General features: G+C 39.8%; 1 protein-coding gene across 1 annotated transcript in view; it reads left to right on the forward strand.

Annotated features, from left to right (window-relative positions):
• The first annotated feature begins 2,433 nt into the window (after nucleotides 1–2,433).
• The window catches only part of LOC127093396 (uncharacterized), an 80,150-nt gene continuing 60,815 nt past the window's right edge, over nucleotides 2,434–21,768 (forward strand). The window contains exon 1 of the mRNA XM_051032329.1: nucleotides 2,434–3,324. Coding sequence (XP_050888286.1) covers nucleotides 2,434–3,324 — 891 coding nt within the window. The remainder of the gene's footprint in view (nucleotides 3,325–21,768) is intronic.

Consider the following 21,768-nt stretch of genomic DNA (forward strand, 5'->3'; position numbering starts at 1 on the left):
CCCGAGATGAGGACCAGTGCATTGATAGTTAGTGCTTTCGACGGTTCCCGAAGTTAGGTAATTAGGGAGGTTGATTTGTCTATCTGTGTTAGACCCCACCAGTTCAGCATCACATTCTAAGTCATGGACATCAACCCTGCTTACAGCTGTTTGTTGGGCAGACCATGGATTCATGCCGCTGGGGCAGTCACTTCTACATTGCACCAGAGGATGAAATACTTGATAGATGACAAGCTAGTGGTTGTGTGTGGTGAAAAAGATTTGTTGGTCAGAGAACTCTCCTCCTTCAGATATGTTGAAACAGATGAAGGAACCATCGAAGTTTCGCTCCACTGTTTAGAGTTTGAAGATGTCAGTTCCGCTACAGCCAACAACAACCAATCATCCACTACCATCCTATCCTCAACAAAGAGTGCCAAACAGACATTGGATAAAGGCCCGCTTCCCGGTTGGGTAAGGTCGTCAATATGGTAGAAAAGCGTGACGGGTTTGGTATCGGTTACCATCCAGCAACACGCAAGGTGAGCCTGAAGAAAAAGAAATTCAACCCGGTCAAGTTTAGCAGCGCCGACTATCAAAATGAGCATACCGTGGCAGTTATTGGGGAGTCCAGTGGTAGCAAGCTAGGGGCACCCAGCCTTGTTCGCAAATGTCCTCCAGGATTCAAGCTTCCCAATTGAACGACCCTCGTGATTCCCATGGTGTACTCGGAAAAAACGTAATGCATTTTGTTTTCTCCATCCCTCATCCTCGCCCGAGACGAGAGGATATCTTGTAAGGGCCCCCATGTATAAAATTATTATGTGAATAAATAAAAATTACTTTTTGCATGTAAAACTTATGTTCCCCTTTCTTTCAGTTATTTTCCTTTTTCACTAAAAACAATGAAATGGCAAAAGATTTTTTTTTCTTTTCCCACTTTTCTCAAAAAGCATACTAAAATAAGCTCATCATATGCAGAGAAAATAAAATCATTGATTACAATATGGCTAAAATCAACTGTAAACCTGGATTTCCAATCAACCAAGCTGAAGACGACAGTGAGGAAGATTGTGAATTACCGGCTGAGCTAGCACGACTCCTTGAGCACGAAGAAAAAGAGATTTAGCCATACAAAGAACCAGTGGATGTCATTAACTTGGGTTCTGAAACTGACAAAAAAGAGGTAAAAGTTGGGGCATCTCTTGCCGAGCATGTACACTCCGAGTTGGTAGACTTGTTGCGTGAATATGTTGACATCTTCGCTTGTTCGTATCAAGATATGCCAGGATTAGACACCAGCATTGTTGAACATCACTTACCACTCAAGCTTGAATGTCCTCCAGTCAAACAGAAGCGCAGAAGGACCATACCCGATATGACACTCAAGATCAAGGAAGAAGTTAAGAAACAGCTAGGCGCTGGCTTCTTAGCCATTTCTGAATATCTGCAGTGGGTTGCTAATATCGTTCTAGTTCCGAAAAAAGATGGTAAAGTCAGAATGTGTGTGGACTGTCGAGACCTCAATAAAGCGAGTCCAAAGGATGACTTACCTTTGCTTCATATTGATGTTTTGGTTGACAACACAACTCAATTTTTCGTCTTTTGTTCCATGGATGGGTTCTCCGGGTACAATCAGATAAAGGTGTCACCAGACGATATGGAGAAGACAACTTTTATCACGCCTTGGGGAACTTACTGCTACAAAGTCATGCCGTTCGGCCTGAAAAATGCAGGGGCAACATATCAACGCGCCATGGTAAACCTTTTCCACGACATGATTCATGAAGAGATTGAGGTTTATGGGGACGACATGATTGCCAAATCCAGGACTAAAGAAGATCACTTGGTGAACGTGAGGAAATTGTTTGTCAGACTCCGAAAGTTTAAATTGTGCCTGAATCTGGCTAAATGTACTTTTAGGGTCCGATCCGGTAAACTCTTGGGTTTCATAGTCAGTCAGAAAGGTATTAAGGTTGATCCCGACAAAGTTCGAGCCATCCAAGAAATGCCAGCTCCCCGAACAGAAAAAGAAGTCTGAGGCTTCCTTGGGCGACTTATTACATCTCCAGATTCAAATCTCACTTGACGGCTACCTGCGAACTGATATTCAAATTGCTGAGAAAAAAACAATCGATTGTGTGGAACAACGATTGCCAAGCGGCATTCGATATAATAAAAAAGTACTTGCAAGAACCACCAATATTGATACCACTGGTTCCTGGTAGGCCCCTCATTATGTACCTCACGGTACTTGATGAATCCATGGGTTGCATTTTGGGTCAACACGACGACACAGGCAAGATAGAACATGATATCTACTATCTCAGCAAGAAATTCACTGAATGTGAGACTCGATACTCACTTTTGGAGAAAACTTGTTGTACTTTGACTTGGGTTGCTCGACGCATGAGGCAATATATGATTTGTCACACTACTTTATTGATCTCCAAGATGGATCCAATAAAGTATATCTTCGAAAAGCCTGTTGTTACTGGTAGAATTGCCCGGTGGCAAATATTGTTAACCGAGTATGATATACAGTATGTGACCCAGAAAGCAATAAAAGGGAGTGTTCTGTCTGACTACCTTGCTCACCTGCCTGTCGAAGGTTATCAACCGTTGAGGTTTGACTTTCCAGATGAGGACATCATGTTTATCATAGACTTCACTATGACAGGCTTTGAGGTAAGCCCTAAGGAAGGCCCCGAACCAGGATCACGATGGACGCTCGTGTTCGACGGTGCTTCCAATGCTCGAGGCCATGGTATAGGTGTTGTTATCACTTCTCCAACTGGTTTCCACCTTCCGTTTACTGCTAGATTATGTTTCAACTGCACCAACAACATGGCAGAATATGAAGCATGTATCTATGATTTAGAGGCAGCAATCGACTTGAGGATCAAGATTCTTGAGGTATCCGGTGATTCAGCTCTGGTAATCAGTCAAGTGAAAGGTGATTGGGAGAATCGGGATAGCAAGTTGATACCCTATAAAGAGCATATCAGAAAACCGATACCCTATTTCGATGAAATATCTTTTCATCACATTGCTAGGGAGGAAAATCATTTAGCGGACGCTCTAGCCACGTTGGCATCTATATTCAAAGTCAAATGGAAGAATGAAGCACCATCCATCCAGATTGACCACTTGGATGAACTAGCACATTGTCTAGCAATTGAGGCTGATCCTGACGATAAGCCTTGGTTTCACAACATAAAAACATTTCTGGAGAAACAGCAATATCCCGAGGGTATATCCATTACCGATAAGAAATCTCTGAGAAGACTCTCTTCCAAGTTCTTCCTAAACGATGATGTACTATACAAGAGGAATTATGATTATGTACTACTCAGATGCGTGGATAGACACGAAGCTAGTACAATCATAAAGTCCATACATGAAGGCTGCGAGGGTGTACATGCAAAGGGTCCTGCTATGGCCAAGAAGATCCTTTGGGCTGGTTATTATTGGAAAAAAAATGGAGGTTGATTGCTACAATTATGAGAAGATGCCATAAGTGCCAGATATATGGTGACAAGATCTTTGTGCCACCGACTCCATTGAATGTTCTGACTTCTCCATGGCCTTTTTCTATGTGGGGCATCGATATGATTGGGATGATAGAGCCCAAAGCTTCCAATGGACATCCATTCATCCTAGTCGATATCGATTACTTCACGAAATGGGTCGAAGCTGCTTCATATGCTAATGTCACTCGATAAGTGGTTACCCAATTTATCAAGAAAGAGATAATCTTCCGTTATGGGATACCTAGCAAGATCATCACTGATAATGCTAGTAACCTCAAAAACACAATGATGAGGGAGTTGTGTAAAGAATTTAAGATCGAGCACCACAACTCTTCACCATATCGGCCCAAGATGAACGGCGTCGAAGAAGCAGCTAACAAGAATATCAAGAGAATCGTCCAGAAGATGGTCAAGACATACAAGGATTAGCATGAGATGTTACCCTTTGCTCGACACAGTTACAGAACCTCAGTCCGCACATCCACTGGGGAAACTCCATACTCATTGATATATGGGATGGAAGTTGTCCTACCAATTGAAGTTGAGATACCTTCACTCAGAGTCATCATGAAAGTTGATCTTAATGAAGCTGAATGGGTTCAATCACGGTATGACCAGCTGAATCTGATCGAAGAGAAGCGTTTGACGGTCGTCTGCCATGATCATCTATACCAAAGACGTCTCAAACGAGCTTTTGACAAGAAGGTTCTTCCTCGTGAGCAGCGCGCTGGAGAACTCATGCTCAAAAGGTATTCTGCCATTTACTCAGACCCGCGAGGCAAATGGACTCCCAACTATGAGGGACCTTTTATTGTTAAAAAGGCCTTCTCAGGTGGTTCTCTAATCCTCATGACAATGGATGGGGAATACTTGCCCTCGCCAGTGAATCCAGACATAGTAAAAAAATATTATGCCTAAAAATAAATGATGAAAGCCCGCTAGATTAATCTCCGCAAGGTTGATCTAGGCAAAAATGGCTATCCCGATGGACAAAATAAAATAAAATGAATTGCCCATGCAAAAGTTAGGGAACACATGTGAAGCTCGCTGAGTCGAAAACCCGAATGGACGGCTTAGGCAAAAAGGAGCATCCTGGTGGATGAAAATAATTGAAATGTCCAGGCATAAGTTAGGGATAAAGGCATTGACTATGACCCTTGAGCCTCACGCTACAAGCTAGATATCAGAGGGTCAAGGACCGATCCAATCACCGTCAGCCGAAGCAAGGTCTTGGGATTTATATTCTATGGTAGAATAAGGCCAATGTTGTAATCAATGGAGAAAAATGTACAAAAATATTTCCCATTGCCATTTCAATTATTTTTTCAATTTTGCAACATCCTCATTAAGGGTGTCTGCATCCTTGTACTCATCATATGTACAATTTCATATCAATAAAATTCAGTTATTTCAGCAAACTTCTCCTTCTATGTTTTGTATGCGAAATGATTAACTTGTCTTACTCACATAATGCTTTAAAATTTCGGGGAATAATAAAAAGCTATACTAAAGAGAAACATTTTGCATTACTGTTGAAACCCGATAAACTTGAAAGATGATCGGTGACTAAAAAATGGGCTTCTTGGATACCTGTGACATCCATCAGTTGGGATGCCACATTGGTTCCAGCATTCCAGTGTTCCTTAACAGGCAGACGATTCCTCGACAGCAATGTTGGCATCACCTAAGTTTCACAGCAATTATCTTCCAATCTTCGATGACTAGTCAGAGTTCCCTTCACAATAAAAAAAACTCATCCCCACAAATGACAAATAAGCAAACAAGCATGCATCATAAAAAAATAAGCATACATCATGCACCACATACAACATCTTCCCTATAATATCTGGTGTGAACACCCAAAACCCGGGAATAACTTCAACCACCTGTTCAGGAAAATTTTGGGCACGTCGGTATTTAATCACGTTCCACCTCGAATACCCGAAAAGCTCCCGCAATTCTTGTATTCAGGTTCAAGAAGATTAAATATGGGCAGCTGTTGTACCCCTAAACTTGCTCTCCCCTTTCTTACTTATTCATCCAATCACTTGATCAGGAGATCACTTGCATACATTCATAATTCATCCACATGCATCATTCATCATGGATTCAGAAGAAACTTGGGCTTATAAAGCTAGGGTTTATATGGATATCAAAGCTCAAAGGCATGGTCTAATCATATCATCGGCATGAGGGATGTGAAACCCTAATGATGGTGGTGAAGGTTTGATTTCAGCAAAGGTGTGACCAGACAATCTAGGGCCTTCAAAGCCCTAATTCCTCAAAGCATGGTCTTATGGAGCCTCCCCATGCCTTATCTTGGTCTCCAAAGCCCTAATCAGGATATGGTGAATCAGATGAACTTGGTGGCTTGACTATGCATCCATGATCCCTAAATCTTCACACATTATCGACATGCTTGATCTAACCTTTCATTGAGCATTAGTCTTGGTCCAAAGTCATTGGTGTTATTCATATGGCTGTGGACACATCTTTAATCATGGTCACCCAAACAACCAAACTTCTTGTGTTTCAAGCCACTTGCTAGTCATGCCATTGGTTCATGGATGTTATATCAAAACCCTAACCTTATGGTCTCATTTCATGGCCTTGTTCATATACATTATCAGTCAAGTTATTTTCTTTTCAAAAGTCAAACATTCAAGTCATAAATAAACCAGTTGTGAAACCAATTTCCAATCATTTGCCAAACCGTTTCAATCCATTCCTTGTCATTTTAAACCATTACGTGTGATTCTACACAAGAAAATACAAAACTTGACATTTTTGACCAATTGTTGACTTTCGTCAACAGTTGACTTTTTTTTGTCAACTTTGACCAAAGTCAACCCAAATCCCTAATGCCCTAAATTCACCCATAATCATCCATTCAATGTCCATTTACAAGAAAAATACAAAAAATGAACTTTGACCAATTGTTGACTTTGGTCAATAGTTGACTTTTTGGTCAACTTTGACCAAAGTCAACCTTCCCATTTTTTGATCATCCAAAACCTAACCTAGCCTTTTTCCTTGGTTATACATCCAATTTCCATGTTTGGTTGTGTTTTCTTTTGGTTGCTTCATTTCCAAGTAAATGGTCTTGTTTCAACCTCATGCATACCATGCCTTGTTTGACATGTTGGTTCATTAAATATTGCTCTTGGTTTGCCCTAAGCCAGGTCCTAATACAGCGCAATGCAACACTAATGAATCCATCATCCAATTCTTAATCCAAATGCAAGCTACAATGGAGAGAATGAACTCTACCTTGCCTTGTTCTCCCTTTATTATGCTTGCTGTAACGTTTGGCTTGCATCAAGACCACCATATCATCATCACCATGCTAGCCTGCAACAAAACATCTAAAAGGGCCTTACACATTTCTGAACATTGCCACAAATTCATCAGGAAACAGTCATAACATAATACAGTCAATGTATGACAGCAGGCCTGCCATGTGTTCAGGACAAGCAGACTCATTTACCATGGCAAGGTAGTGCAAAACACTATCCTAGATAATGTCATGGTTCAGGTCACAACCAAGCAAACATCAAAATAATGAGCATCCTGTAACTATCATCATACTAAGACAACATACAATTGTCATGCAAATTAATCATCGAGCCAAAGCACAGCAATAGCAAGTCATAACAACAACAAAGAAATTCCAGGGTGGAAAACACTTAACAGGGTTCAGCCATGACAGCCCCCACAATCCAAAAAACTCCATTTGTTCTAGCCCTGTGCCATAACAACTTGCAGAATTACGTGTGAGTGGAGATCCAAAGCAGCTCAAGTCCATTCCTCTTGATGACAAAAACCATTCTACACTAAACCTGCATCAATGCCATAACAGACATTGCAACATGCAACATCAATAATCATGCTGCAACAATCCAAATGAGACCACACCAAGGCAGTGGATTTGCAAGGTTTGTCACCATGTTGAACATCCATAGCATTGGCCTTAGACCTGCAGGCAATCTAGTCAAAACAATAACAGGTTTGCAAGGCCATGAAGTAGGAGGTTGGAAGTGATTTGCAGATGTCCTTGGACCAAAGCAAAAACCAGTCTACTACATGGCCCTTCTTGACCTGCATCAATTCAAAACACCAAAACCTGTCATCAACACATAACATAACATAACATGAGTTAATGCATTAACCAAAATAGTCAAAACCATGTGCTAAGCCACTAATTCACTTGCTGCACTAGCCAGACTGATAAACCATGAAATGCAAATCATAGCAATGCCTTGTAACTCTGAAACAAGTGTACCTCAGGTGCAGCATCCAGCCAACCTGCAAAATTCGATTGTCAAGCATCATTGATAGCTTGCACCATCCTTATCCACCCTTGTTGCAGCATGCCAAGGGCTAACCCAATTGGACAATGTAACTCACTCTGCACACCACAGGAACATTACATCCAAGTGAACTTTGCTAAGCCTGCAGTAGAATACATCACAAGAAACCAGTTAACCAACATAACCAGGCCAAGGCATATCTAAGCTAAAGCATGAAAAGGATGAAATGGCAAAGCATGGGGTCACTGCTTACAACAAGGCATAACAACACTAACCCACACATAACACTTTACCAAACTCATTCACAAAATTCGATCCATTGGCCAAGTTGGTATTAAGAAGAACACTTGTTCAACAGGTTACCACTTAAACCAACAAACCTATTCCACTTAAAAGCCACCTACAACAACCAGTCAAAAATGCTTCTTCATCCATTCATCAACCAATATTAACCAACTTAACTAACTGAGTTTGATGCCAACTCAATGAGTCATCCCTAACTAACTCCAAGCCATCCTCAACTAACTCTTAACCTCCTCCCAATCCTGACCCAACTCCAAACCTAAGCCCTATTTAAACAATTCACCACTCTTATTTGAAGGAGCTTGAAAACCTGGTGTAATTTTGTGCAAACAGTCTCAGTAATTTGTTCATTCACCCTCACCAGAGCTCTATTTCTCTCTCAAAAAGCCATTGAAGCTTCAATTTTTCTTGAGCTTAACCACTGCATTTTCATTGTTCATCATTCTCAAATTCAGAAGAAGAAGAAGAAAGAGGAAGAAGGAGCATGCAAATCAAGATCAAGAACTCACCTGCCAAAGTTTCCGATCGTCTTCTCCAGTAAGTCAGTTTCCCTTCTGTGATGTTTTCTTGCTTTGAGTGTACCAAAGTGTACTCTCTAGGGTAGGGAGTGAAAGCCCTATGGTGATAGAGACCAACTTATGCCAAATTCCATTTAATTTGAGCTTAGAGATTTAGGGTTTTTCCCAAACTTCCTTCGATTTGGCCGATTCAACAACCAATTCCCAAAACCGGTCCCATTTTCATCATCAGTGTGATCTTGCACATCTGTTGGTGGTTAGAATTTTGGTTTAGGTCACCACCGTTGCCGGAGGCAGCCGCCGGCACAGTGGTCTGTGGCTGTCGGCCGGTGAGCTGAGTGTTTGTGAGTGAGAAAAGATGGCGCGTGCATTTTCAAATGGTGCTGACTTACACAAGTCATTTTTTGCCATGGCTGACTTTGGTTGGGCTTAACTTCCCCAGGCCCACTGAAATTCAGATTCATACATTGCTACTTATTGTACACCCCCATGAACCTTGTGCCAAATGTTGATGGGCTTAACGAAGCCCACACTGCATTTTGATGCTTCTCACCCCGTTTTTGGATATGCACCTCCTGGAAACTGAACCATGTGATAATGGGCTTGAACTGTTGGTGTAAGCCCTAAAGGCCAATACTTTTGGTACTTGTATCGAATTATTTATTAATAATAAAAGGCATTTTCTTTATTATGGTTGATTAATAAAGTCCCTAGAATAGATAGTCCGTTTAATGTATTAAGTGTGACTTAATCATGAGAACACATTAAACATAAGGGCACTGTTCTTAAAGTATCCGTAGTCGAGCTTTAATGTGAAGTGGGATAACATTAAAGCATTAAGACTATTATGTTTGTAGACTGATGATCACATCTCATGGATCATGGATAAAGAGTTATCAAGTCTTAAACATAGGTATGAATATTAGGAGTAATATTTATACCGGATTGACCCGCTATGAGAATACTATATAGAAAGTTATGCAAAGTGTCATAAGTTATTCTCATGGTGATAATAGTGTATACCACTCTTCGACCTGAAACCACTATGGATCCTAGATGTAGAGTCGAGTGCTTTATTGCTGATCCAACGTTGTCCGTAACTGGATAACCATAAAGACAGTTGATGGGTACTCCACGAAGCATGCTGAGGGACATGAGTGTCCTAGATGGAATTTGCCAATCCTGCATAACAGGATAAATGTCTATGGGCCCAATATTGAACTGGACAAGGGTGACACGGTCTATACCTTGTGTTCAATATAGACGTAAGGGCAAAGGGGTAATTATACACATAATTATTATCAGAGGAGGTTTTGTCAGATCACATGACATTTTCGTGACTTGGGTAGCAGTGATGTGTTGCTAGATACCGCTCACTATTTATTATGTTAAATGCATGATTTAATATAATTGTCAACGTCGCGAAAACCTATAGGGTCACACACAAAGGACGGATTGATGAGAGATAGAATAATTAAGGAACATCGTAAGGTACGGTGTACTTAAGTAGAATACGAAATATGGTAAGGTACTAAATACTTAAGTGATTTTGGCATATTATGAGACATGGGCCAAAATGCACTTAAGTGGGCTTTTTGGCTTGAAGCCCACACAAGTGGTTCTATAAATAGAACCCCTTGGGTAGAAGCATTGTAACTCACTGAGACAGAAAACACAACTGAAGAGTTGGAATTTCGTATCTCTCTCACTCAAAGCCTTCATTCATAATAGCTAGCACTGCGATTGAAGGAATCCGTTCGTGTGGACTGAGTAGAGACGTTGTCATCGTTCAACGTTCGTGATTGCCCCGTGGATCTGTATCAAAGGTTTTGATCATTATCAGAGATCTGTGTAACACCTCAAAATTTGCCCTCCTCTCTTGGGACTAGCTTAGTGATAACATGAAATTATATCACATTTTAGGACTTAATTCAATTAAAATATATTATTATTTACTTTAATTTATTTCATTTTATCAGATATTACGCGGTATTTCCTTTCTATTTATCTCAGGTATCTATTTGTAGCAAAAGTAAAAAAAGGAAGAAAAGGAGGTGTTAAAAGAAGTTTTTGGAAACAAATAGCAAAAGCCAAGCCCAGCCCAAAGAAGGCACTGGCGTTGTGCCTGTGACGAGCGTCACAGAGGCTGTGACGGGCGGCACGCTGTATACATGCCTGTGACGAGCGTCACACATGGTGTGACGAGCGTCACACATGGTGTGACGTCCGTCACACCATTCCCCTACATTTTTTGCCTTCAGAGACGTTGAGTCCTATTTGTACGCTGAATCCTATTTCCACGCCTATACCTCCGTTACGTGAAGACCCTTTGACGCGGACTGCTTCTGAAGACCGTTACGGAAAGTGCCAATATAAATGCCAGCTTTGCAAACCCTTCCAGGGTTCCACGCTTTCCAGACAGTTTTCCAGTTTTAGTTTTTCTTTGCATTTTCCTTTTTCCAGCAGCTTAAGCATATTCCTTATAGTATTTCTTTTATAATTTTTAGATTGTTTCTTTTGCAATTCTATTTCCTTTTATAGCACTTAATTAATTTTTCGCACAATAGTTTCTACACCGGAAACTATTGTGTACCTTTTACCGGATCTAACCTTACGTTAGAATCTAGTTTTTTTATTCCTTCGTTTTATTCTTCTGCCTGATTGAAGAACTCAAGAACAAATCCAACCGGTCTGTGGTGGAGTGTTCAAGACTGCTATTTAATTATTCAGGTTCTTTATTTATTTGTTGAATTTATATATGCTTGTTTTTATTATTAATTTTTGCTGCTTGCCTGTGATGAATCTGTTTATGCATGTTATTTATTTAAGTCTGTTTAGCATGTCTGGCTGATTTATTTAGGTATCGGTATGTAAAATAAGCGGAATGAAGGAATCAAAACTAAGTTGGTTTAATTAAGTTTAAAATTAAAATCACTCTTTTTACGGTCTCAATTTACAGGTTTAATAACAAAGTTTTTGTACGAAAGTAAGAGACATAAAGAAGTTAAAATCAATAGAGCGAGAGTTTGAGGTTTTAACTGGACATAGTAAATTGAGCATTAATTCTAAATCAGGGCGAAAGCAATTTTTAGAGTTAATTAAATTCTAATCTTTTTCAAAAAGTATTTTTAAAAGTTAAATGTGAGGACGAGAGTTAAGCATTTGAATTTAATTATATAATCTAAGTCAACAGAGCGAGAGTTTGAGACGGGGGTGTTTAAACGATTAGTGTTTTCTTAAAAAGAGTTTCTATAGATTCTATTGTTTTCAAAAAGTGATTTTGGACTTAACCAATAAGTGACAGCTGCGTTAATATAAGGTCATAGTCTATTCAACAGAGCGAGAGTTTGAGAAAAGACTTTTAATCAATAGTATTTACTGAAAAGATTTATTTTAAAAAACCAAGAAACCAACGAAGATTTGATTCCCTAATTACGACGAACTACATACCGATATCCGCTTTATTGATATTTAATCTAGATCTTATTTTAGTTTTAACTTTTTCCCCGAACAATCAAAGTTTCATCCGCCTTAGCTTTATGAAGTAACCTTAGATAACGGTATATCGATTCATAAGTCCCTGTGGGATCGATATCTTTTAAAACTACGCGATAGAACTGTGCACTTGCAATTTGTACCCCAAAATAGACTCATAAAGTCGCGATCACTTAGCATATTGCATTTCATTTTTTAGGACATTAGGCATTACATCTTTGCATATCATGTGGAAGCAATAAGCAAGTCATCCTCCTAAGTCTTGCTCAAAAGATAAAGAGGTTAAAAGATGCAAGCCTGAGGGTCTCATGAATTGATCACTAATCATCTGAAGGTTTGTGCTTCAATTAGGGTTCTTGGTTCCTCAAGGAGATTGGGAATTATCTTGGTTGAAGTGGTACATCACCATCATCATGGTCTTATCATCACCAAGAGGTTCATTATTCCTGATCAGTTCCTTGGGATTAGGGTTTTGACCTCTGGTCAACCCTAATCAGTTGCATTGTGTCAGTCAGGGATTTTCAAGGAGATGAGGTCTTCATTGAGATGGGGATCATCACATGGTTTTATTGAGCTTGTATAAGCTAGGGTTTCATTTTGGAGCCATTTCATCAGGAGATTGAGGCTCAAATTCATCTGTGCATGGCCAAGTCATCTATCAACTACAAAAAGTCAACCAAAAGTCAACTGTTGGATTTGGAGGTGGGAAGTGGTTAGAAATACTTCATTCATGTTCAAACAAGTCTCATTTGTCATTTCAAACATCAACATTGAAGAAAATAAAGTCGGGACAAAACTTTCCAAAAATAGAAAGTGACTTGTAATTTGAAATTGCCAAAAATGGAAAGGTTTTCTCCTCAAGATTACATCATCAAGAAAGCTTCAAATGAAATTTTGTTGTACATGAAAGTTGTAGATCTTGTTCTCCCATTTCCAAAAAGTCCAAGATCATGAATTTCTCATGTATGGTTGAAGAGATATGGATCAATCTTGGTCAAATGAACATTGAACTTCAAAGGAGCATAACTTTCAAACCATAAGGCCAAATGAAGTGGCTCTTTTTGCAACATTCTTGTTTTGACCTCTAGTTTCCAAAATTGGCATTACATGGCATGCATTCCATCCACATAAATATTTGAAAATTCAATGCATTTTTGGAGAGAAAAATAGAATTTGAAATATGTGCATTTTTTGAACATGGCATTGCTTCCATTGGCCTTAAAATATCATTTTGAGTGAAAATACATTGCAAAAACGTGCACTATTCACATGCCATGCCATGCATAAGGTGAAAAAATATTTTTTGCAAAACACCTCCAAATTAACCATTTTTCATTAGCATTTGATTAGAGGTTAATTAATCATGATTAGTGAAGCATATATAACACAAATCATAACAGAATTTTCACATTTTCCAATTCTAGATCTAGAAATTCTCAAGGTCTCTCAAAATTCTCTCTCATTTTTTCTCCAAATTTCTTCACATCTCATGCATTTTTCTTGATCAATTCATCATCTAGCATCATTATGGATCAAGATTGAAGCAGGAACCAAGCCAATTCGTGCAGTTTGGAAGCATACATGAAGCTTGTTCATCAATGGTGAATTTCGAATTCTGTTGAATCAAGGCCAATTGAACATCAAGACCTCTTCCAATCAACTCCACAAGCTTGCTGGAGGAAGATCTAAGCATTGCACGGCCTGAAACCACACGAATCGAAGGCTGCTCATCAAGAGGTCAAAATTTCGAGTCTCTCTTTTCTTAAAATTGTTGTGCTAGACTTGTAGATCTCGTTTGTGTGAGCATGTTGAGCTTTGAACCACTGAAAACCGTGCATTATTGAGCAAGTTATGTTGATTTGAAGTTTGGTGCATGATTCTTGTTTGGATCGATTCTCATGATTCTTGATGTTTTAAGCTTAGTTGTTGATTGATTATTGATGTACTATGAAAGATCTACATGTACATATGTTCAATTTAAAAAACTGGAAAAAATGTTCATGATTATTCTTGATGCTTACTGTTCATAACCGTGCGCGCATGAAGAAGAAGAACACAAGTCTAAGGCAACGTTTTTTTTTTCAATTCAAAGCGTGGCCTTAGGTCTCATTAGCGCTACGTTCCTATTGGCTGCATGGAAATCCCCATGCAGCGCGCCAAAGGCCTCATTTGAAAGTGCACCGTGTTCGAATCTCGTCCATGCTATTTCCAATGTTTCATTTCAATTGTTCTTCCACATGTTCATACTTGCTCCTTCATGTTTTTTTCATTTTTTTTCTCACTTTAAAAATTCACAATTTTCATCCAATGCTCATGAAATTTTACATGGTGAAACTAGACATCTTACTGGACATTTTGGTGTTGAGTTTGCATTTTTATCAATTGCCATTGCTGAGTTATGATTTTTCTAAGTTAGGTGTGACAATTTGTGTCACACCTTGTGATGTTCATCTTGTGCTATGTGTTTACCCTATCAAATGAATTCCAATTGCCATGATTTTTTGTATGATGCTTGATATAAATGTTGTGAATGCTCATGATTTTTTGTGGAAGTTTTGGAATCATTTATGATCTGATTGGGATTTTTCTTGCTGGATTGCCATTTGTGCATTTTTGAATAGTCATGATTTTCATTTGTTTGTGAAATGATGGTTGTTTATCATATGAATGTGAAATTTTTCACATTGTTTCTAGACATGCTAGAGGTTGTTTTGGCTTTGGTTTGAGGTTTTTACCTTTTACCATTTCTGTTTTAGGCTTGTGCTAAGTTGATGTACCAAAATGTGTCACATTTGAGCTTGTTTTAATTGTTTTGCCTTATGGAATTTGATTACCATGCTTAAACTTGTCCAAATGCCTTGATTTTTGGTGTGTTGATCATGTTGTGTGCTCTGTTTAGCCATGATTTTTGCCAAAATTAATTGAATCATTTTTGAATTAATGTGCATTTGTTCATTCTGTTGTCTCAATGTGCTTTCAATGTGCATACCTTGCCATATTTGATTCATGAAATGGAATTGGTAATTGATATTGATGTGGGATTTTTTTTATGATGTTCTTAATTGATTGGAGTTGATTCATGTCAATTTTCATGTTCTGTTTTGGATTTTTTCTCCCTCTTTGACCCTAGGCCTTGACCTAGTGGTTTGTCTCATCTTTGAGCTTTGTTTTCAGGTTGAACATCCAGGTTATATGGTTCATGATGCAACCTCACTTGAGCATTTGATGCTTGATTTTGACTACTAACATTGTGTGTTTTGTAGGGTTATTAACTCATTTGAGCTTGAGTTGTGGCTTATGCCTTTGCTCATTGGGTTTGACTGTTGATATTCATGTTGTCTGTTTGTCTGTACAGTTTAACTGATTTGTTTGATGTTTTAACAGGTACATAAGTTGCTTAAGTTCATTTTGAACTTGCTTTTGCTTGGTTGCTTAACCACATAGGTATAATCTCTTGACTTCATGTAGTCTGGAAGACCTGTCCTGTTACTTGGGCAGGCACCTGTCTGAAGCCCTCCTTAAGAGGCAATGCTTGTGAATGTTTATCTTTGTGCCAAGCAGGAAAAGTCCTTTGATAAGGCAATTGGCAGATAAAAGAGATGTGCAATCCATCTCCTGCTATTCAGTGAGTCATCCACTTTGCTCACACACCTTGTGTTGATGCATTGTGGATATTGTCATACCCCAAAAATTGCCCGTTAATCTTTCAAGACATTCTTCAAGGCACTCCAACTCATTGTTCAAGACATTGACCTTAAAGGAACAAAGACCTAGCTCACAGATGGCCAAATCCAGAAAATGCTCAAACTGGCATGCTCGCTAGGCGAGCAAATCCTTCGCCTAGCGAACCCTTCACTACACCACTCGCCTAGCGAAGCTTGCGAATACCAGAAATTTTGGGCTTCATTCTGAGCCCATTAGGTCACAAAAATCACTATAAATACCAAGACCTCATTCAGAAAAAGAGGGAACGAAAACGGAGGAGAAAGGAAAACACTCACAGACAGCAAACCCTGGAGGCTAACCCAGAGAATTCAGAGTAACCCTAAAGGAAACCCTGAAGGAAACTCATCTGCACAAAGGTTACCTCCGCCCAACTCAATCCGGCACCAACCTCGAGGGTGATTTGCCAACTCAACATTGCAAGTCAATTGCAAACAGGTTTGCACTATCATTACTGCTTTATACTCTTAATTTACATGTGGCATTATGATTGAATTCATGAAAATATCTTAAATTTTGCATGTGGATTTAAGTATGGATATCTTGAATGTTTAACCATGTAATTTCTGTAATGGATGCCATAGGGTTTGGAGCTTTCTGGAATTGTATTGTTATTAAAACCAGAACCCGCAGCCGCTCGCTAGCACATCGCTAAGCGAGCATGTAGCGAGCATTCGCTAAGCCTTCGCTAGGCGAGACAGGAGCGAACGTGACAGTCGCCGATTTTTCTATTCTAATCTTTGCCCATCTGACATGTTTTATCATCACCATGCATTGTTTACCTGACATTATTACTGTTGTGATTCCTTTTGGTTTGGTGCAATTCTCAATTGCACCCAGATTTGGTATTCTGACTTGTTTGCTGAATTTTGTAAGGGTTCACGTACTCCCGAAAAGGTAGCTTGCTAGGTATTCCACTTTATTTGTGGGATACCCCTGTGGAGATTCATCCTAATTACCTAATTGATTACCCTGTGGAGATTCATCCTAATTACCTAATGGGTTATAACGTGGAGATTCATCCTAATTACCTAATTGATTATAAAATATTGCCTTTGAATATGTGATCTTGGACCTCTCTTTGTTGCCTTACGGTATTACGGTATTACGGTCATGTCCCACGAATGTGGGGATACACTTAGCAAAGACCCTTCGGTTAAATCATCATGTCCCTATAAGATAAATCATAGTCCCTCGGATGTTGCCTTCGAATATATGATTTTGTCCCTCGATGTCCCGTCGTTGTAACCTACGGTTAAATGATGATCGCCCCTTCGAATGCTAAGGTATCCTTACAAATGTTGCCTTCAATGATTGATCGGTGACCCTACGATGTCCCTTTACATCCAAAGGGATAAGACTAATTACTTCTCAATAGTAAGGACAGTTTTACCCTCATAAGGATAGGAAATGCCCATAAAGACCTTGGGTAGGTATAACTCTTAAATGCTTACTCACAACTTAAAATACTTTTCACACCTCACACCTTCCAAAACATCTTTTAGAAAATCACCACTTGGTATACATTCATACTAGAATCATTACCGAGTTATATTTTTCTAAACAACTTTCAAAACTAAACGAGATAACCACTTTGTATACATTCATACACGAATCATTACAAAGTTAAATTCTCCTTTCAAAACATTTTCTAAACATTTCTCAAACACTTTTTTCAAACAAGAAAAACATAAGTGATTAAGCAATTAAGAGCCCATGGATAACCATGGATACAAAGGGTGCTAACACCTTCCCTTTGTATAATGTACCTCCCGAGCCCAAAATCTAATCAAGGTCTTTCCTGTTCTTTTCCACCTTTCCTTATGGGATAAAAGAAAAGTCGGTGGCGACTCTTGCTATCCGCGACATTTGCTTTCCAAGGCAAAAACACACAAAGTCAGTTCACCGTATGACAGAACTGGCGACTCTGCTGGGGACATTAAAAAGAGAGGTTACCTTAAAAAACAAGATCACTTATGTATTCGAATTGTCTGATTTACTTTTAAGGGATTGTTTGGGTATTTTATGCTTGAGTGAAAGATCCTACACCCGGATCTAGTGTACCTTAGGTAAGTAGCAAGAGATCATCGTGACTATCCGGCGTATACCGGAATGGTTAAAATGATGGCTACGGTTAACGTGACACTTTGGATGTCCTGATGTTTCTCATGTTTACTTGAGGAAAAATTTGGCGTCCGCGTGGTGTCATCAAAGCGTTAACCAGACCTTTAGAACCCTAATTGACTCATCCTAGCCATTAGAAAGTAGTGAGATAACTGACTTCGGTTCCGACTGGGGTTGGTTGAGACTCGATACTACACTCTTTGAGATTGGACTTTAGGGAAGCTTTGGTCAACCACTCGGTGTTGTACTGAAGTGGACTTAAGGAAAGGTCAATGATTTGAGATCCTTCTAGAACCCAGTTACTATTCTAGGACAGGTTGAACCAACCAAACTTCAGTGGGGAGGGTACTTACCTATGGAACTCATGCAGGCCTTAAAACCTAGGAATGATTGTTGTGTGACTTGTTTGTGCTTGTTACTTATTTAACATCATAACATCATAACATCATAACATCATGACATTGTACTAACCATTTCAAGGACTTAGGGATTTAACGTTGCTCTGTTTTGTAAGGCTATGGCTCCCAGGAAGACCATCCGGATCAATTTTGTAGCCATCTCTTCTCAACTCAAGGATTTAGTGTCAGAACTTCCCGATCAGACTCGGTTCATCAAGAAACATGGTTCTCTCCTCAATTTGGTTACCACTGGTTTCAAAGAAGATATGATGAGAGTTCTATTCCAGTTCTTCGATCCTAAACATCATTGCTTTCACATTCCCAGATTATCAGTTGGTACCCACATTAGAAGAGATTTCCAGGCTGCTTGGGATACCTATCCTTGATCAAATACCTTTCAGTGGCTTAGAAAAGGTCCCGAAGTCTGAAGAAATTGTTGCAGTTTTACACATGACAAAGTCCGACATTGAAACTAATTGGGTAACAAGAAGTGGAGTTAAGGGTTTACTTGCCAAATTTCTGATAAATAAGGCCCGAGAATTCCTAAAAGTTATGAATGTCCATGCTTTCGAAGATGTCCTAGCATTACTAATCTATGGTTTGGTGTTGTTCCCCAATCCAGACCAATTCATAGATATGAATGCTATTAAAATATTTCTCACTCATAACCCTGTGCCTACCTTGCTTGGAGACATTTTGCATTCCCTTCACACTCGTACTATGAAAAGGCAAGGGACTCTCATGTGCTGCATACCTTTATTATCTAGGTGGTTTATTTCGCACCTTCCTCAATCAGTCTTGAAGAATGAGCAGAATTTGAAATGGTCTCAAAGGATAATGTCGCTCTCCCATTCAGACATCCGTTGGTGTCCTCATCCCAAAGAAAACGTTATCGTCGTCGACCGTTGTGGAGAATTCTCTAATGTACCACTCATGGGGATAAGAGGAGGTATTACTTATAATCCTGCTTTAGCCCTACGTCAGTTTGGTTGTGCTCGAAGAGATGGTCCACATGAAATAATTATCCAAGGCACTGTGTTTGACTATGACAACGACTCTCAAGGTCTCCGTCAAAGATTTGTACGAGCTTGGGGCATGGTGGAAAGAAGCACTTTAGGACAGAAAAACTTTATTCCTATGGAACCTTATCTCAGATGGGTACGCGCCAAAGCTCGTGAACTTGTCATGCCATATCTTGCAGTCGGACCGCTGATTGTTGAACCAGAAGTTGAAGAAGGTACTCCTCAGATCGTTCCTTATCCAGATATGCCTACCAATGTTGAAGAATTGAAGAGATCCTGGATCCAGTTGAGAGAGGAAAGGGATACTTTTGAAGCCCAGTTTTGTGCTGAAAGGAAGAAAGTGTTAGAGCTCACCAGCCAGCTTAATGAGGAACGAAGACTCAATGCATATCTTCGCCCAAAAAGAAGCCGTCCCTGGGAGACTTGAGCTTTTATTGTATTTTATTATTTGTTGTAATGAATATTGATTAAAAATTATTAATAAAAGTTTCCTTTTTTGGTGGTTTACGCAAAGTTAAATTCCAAAAGTCCTTGAAAACATTTCATACATTGCATAGCATAACATAACATTGCATAACAGGTATTCTAAAGGATCAATATTCTCACGGTCTTCCTATTGCAAACAGAAAAATGGCCCTCGAACAAACTGTCAAAGATCTCCAGGCTCAAAATGCTCAATTCCAGGAGATGATCTTGAGCTTATCCAAGGGGCAGGAGGAACTGAAGGCTCTCTTGCTTGAGAAGAAGAAAGACAAGAAACCTGTGAGTTACATTAACCCGGGAAGAAGGCTTAAAGGACAGGTTGCAGGAGTCAAGATTAGACTTCCGAAGGATCAAGAAGAGGAGACAGAAAATGATTCGGAAGATGAGAATGCTGATCCTCTCAACCATGAGGACGACGATGAAGATTATGAAAATGAACAGTACTCTCCAAAAGATGATAAGTACAAGTTGCTGGAAGAACGTATGCTAGCTATGGAGGGTCAGAAGGCGCCCGGCTTGGATTTCGAAAGCTTGGGGTTGGTCTCTGATGTGGTCATTCCTCGCAAATTCAAGGTCCCCGCTTTCACTAAGTATGATGGTGCGTCTTGTCCTCAGATGCATCTGAGAGCTTATGTGAGAAAGATTCAGCCGTATACCACTGATAGGAAGCTATGGATCCATTTCTTCCAAGAGAGTCTGTCTGGCACATAGGTGAAGTGGTATTATCAGCTCGAGAGCTCTAACATCCGCACCTGGACTGATTTAGCGACAACTTTCTACAAGCACTACCAGTATAATTCTGAATTGGCGCCTACTCGGCTACAGTTGCAGAATATGACTATGGGATCTAAAGAAAGCTTCAAAGAATATGCTCAAAAATGGAGAGATTTGGCTGGCAGAGTCAAACCCCCTATGACTGATCGAGAATTAGTGGACATGTTCATGGGTACACTGACTGGCCCATTCTACAGCCATCTACTGGGAAGTTCTTCATCGGGTTTCACTGAACTCATATTGACAGGTGAACTTGTTGAAAGCGGCATTCGAAGTGGAAAGATACAGGCAGCTACCTCTGCAAGCACCAAAAAGTCCTATCAGGGGAAGAATGAATCAAATGCTGTGTACGGTCAAAGGGATCATAACAAGAAAAATCGTGACCATACTGTCGGAGCAGTTACGATTGCCGCACCGCCATCTCAAAACTTCCAGCACAGACAAGACAGGCCAAGAAGGTAGTTTACCAAGATCAACATGACTTTAGCACAAGCACTGCAAGGTATGCTAAAGGCAAATTTAATTACCCTCAGAGGCCCTCCTGCAAATCTCAACACTGCTTCTCCTCGTTATAATCCCAATGCCAGGTGTGCATATCACTCCGATAGCCCCGGGCATGATACAAACGATTGCTGGTTGTTGAAGAATAAGATTCAGGATATGATCGACGCGGGAGAAATCGAGTTTGATCCTCCGGAGACTCCCAATGTCATCACTGCACCTATGCCTAATCATGACAAGACTGTTAATGTTGTGGATGACAATTCTCACATTACTAATGTGGCCGACTTAGCATCTCCTCTCCTGATCATCAAAAAGAATTTATTGCAAGCTGGTTTATTTCCAGGTTGTGCTGAAAACTGCGATCTCTGTATGCTCCGACCCAATGATTGCCTGAAATTGAGGAATGGTATTCAGTGGCTGATGGATGATCGTACAATTCTCTTTGAAAAGATTCCTAAAGTGGAAAACCCTATTGAAGAAATATCTGTGATTGCTAGGTCCAAAGTTCCGGTGAAGATTACCGCTACTAGAGTGCCTGTGAAGATTACTGCTGAGCCCAAGGTAGCTCCCCTAATTATTACTGCACCTGGCCCAATACCGTA

The sequence above is a fragment of the Lathyrus oleraceus genome, chromosome 1 (assembly GCF_024323335.1).
Source record: "Lathyrus oleraceus cultivar Zhongwan6 chromosome 1, CAAS_Psat_ZW6_1.0, whole genome shotgun sequence".
Classification (NCBI taxonomy): domain Eukaryota; kingdom Viridiplantae; phylum Streptophyta; class Magnoliopsida; order Fabales; family Fabaceae; genus Lathyrus; species Lathyrus oleraceus.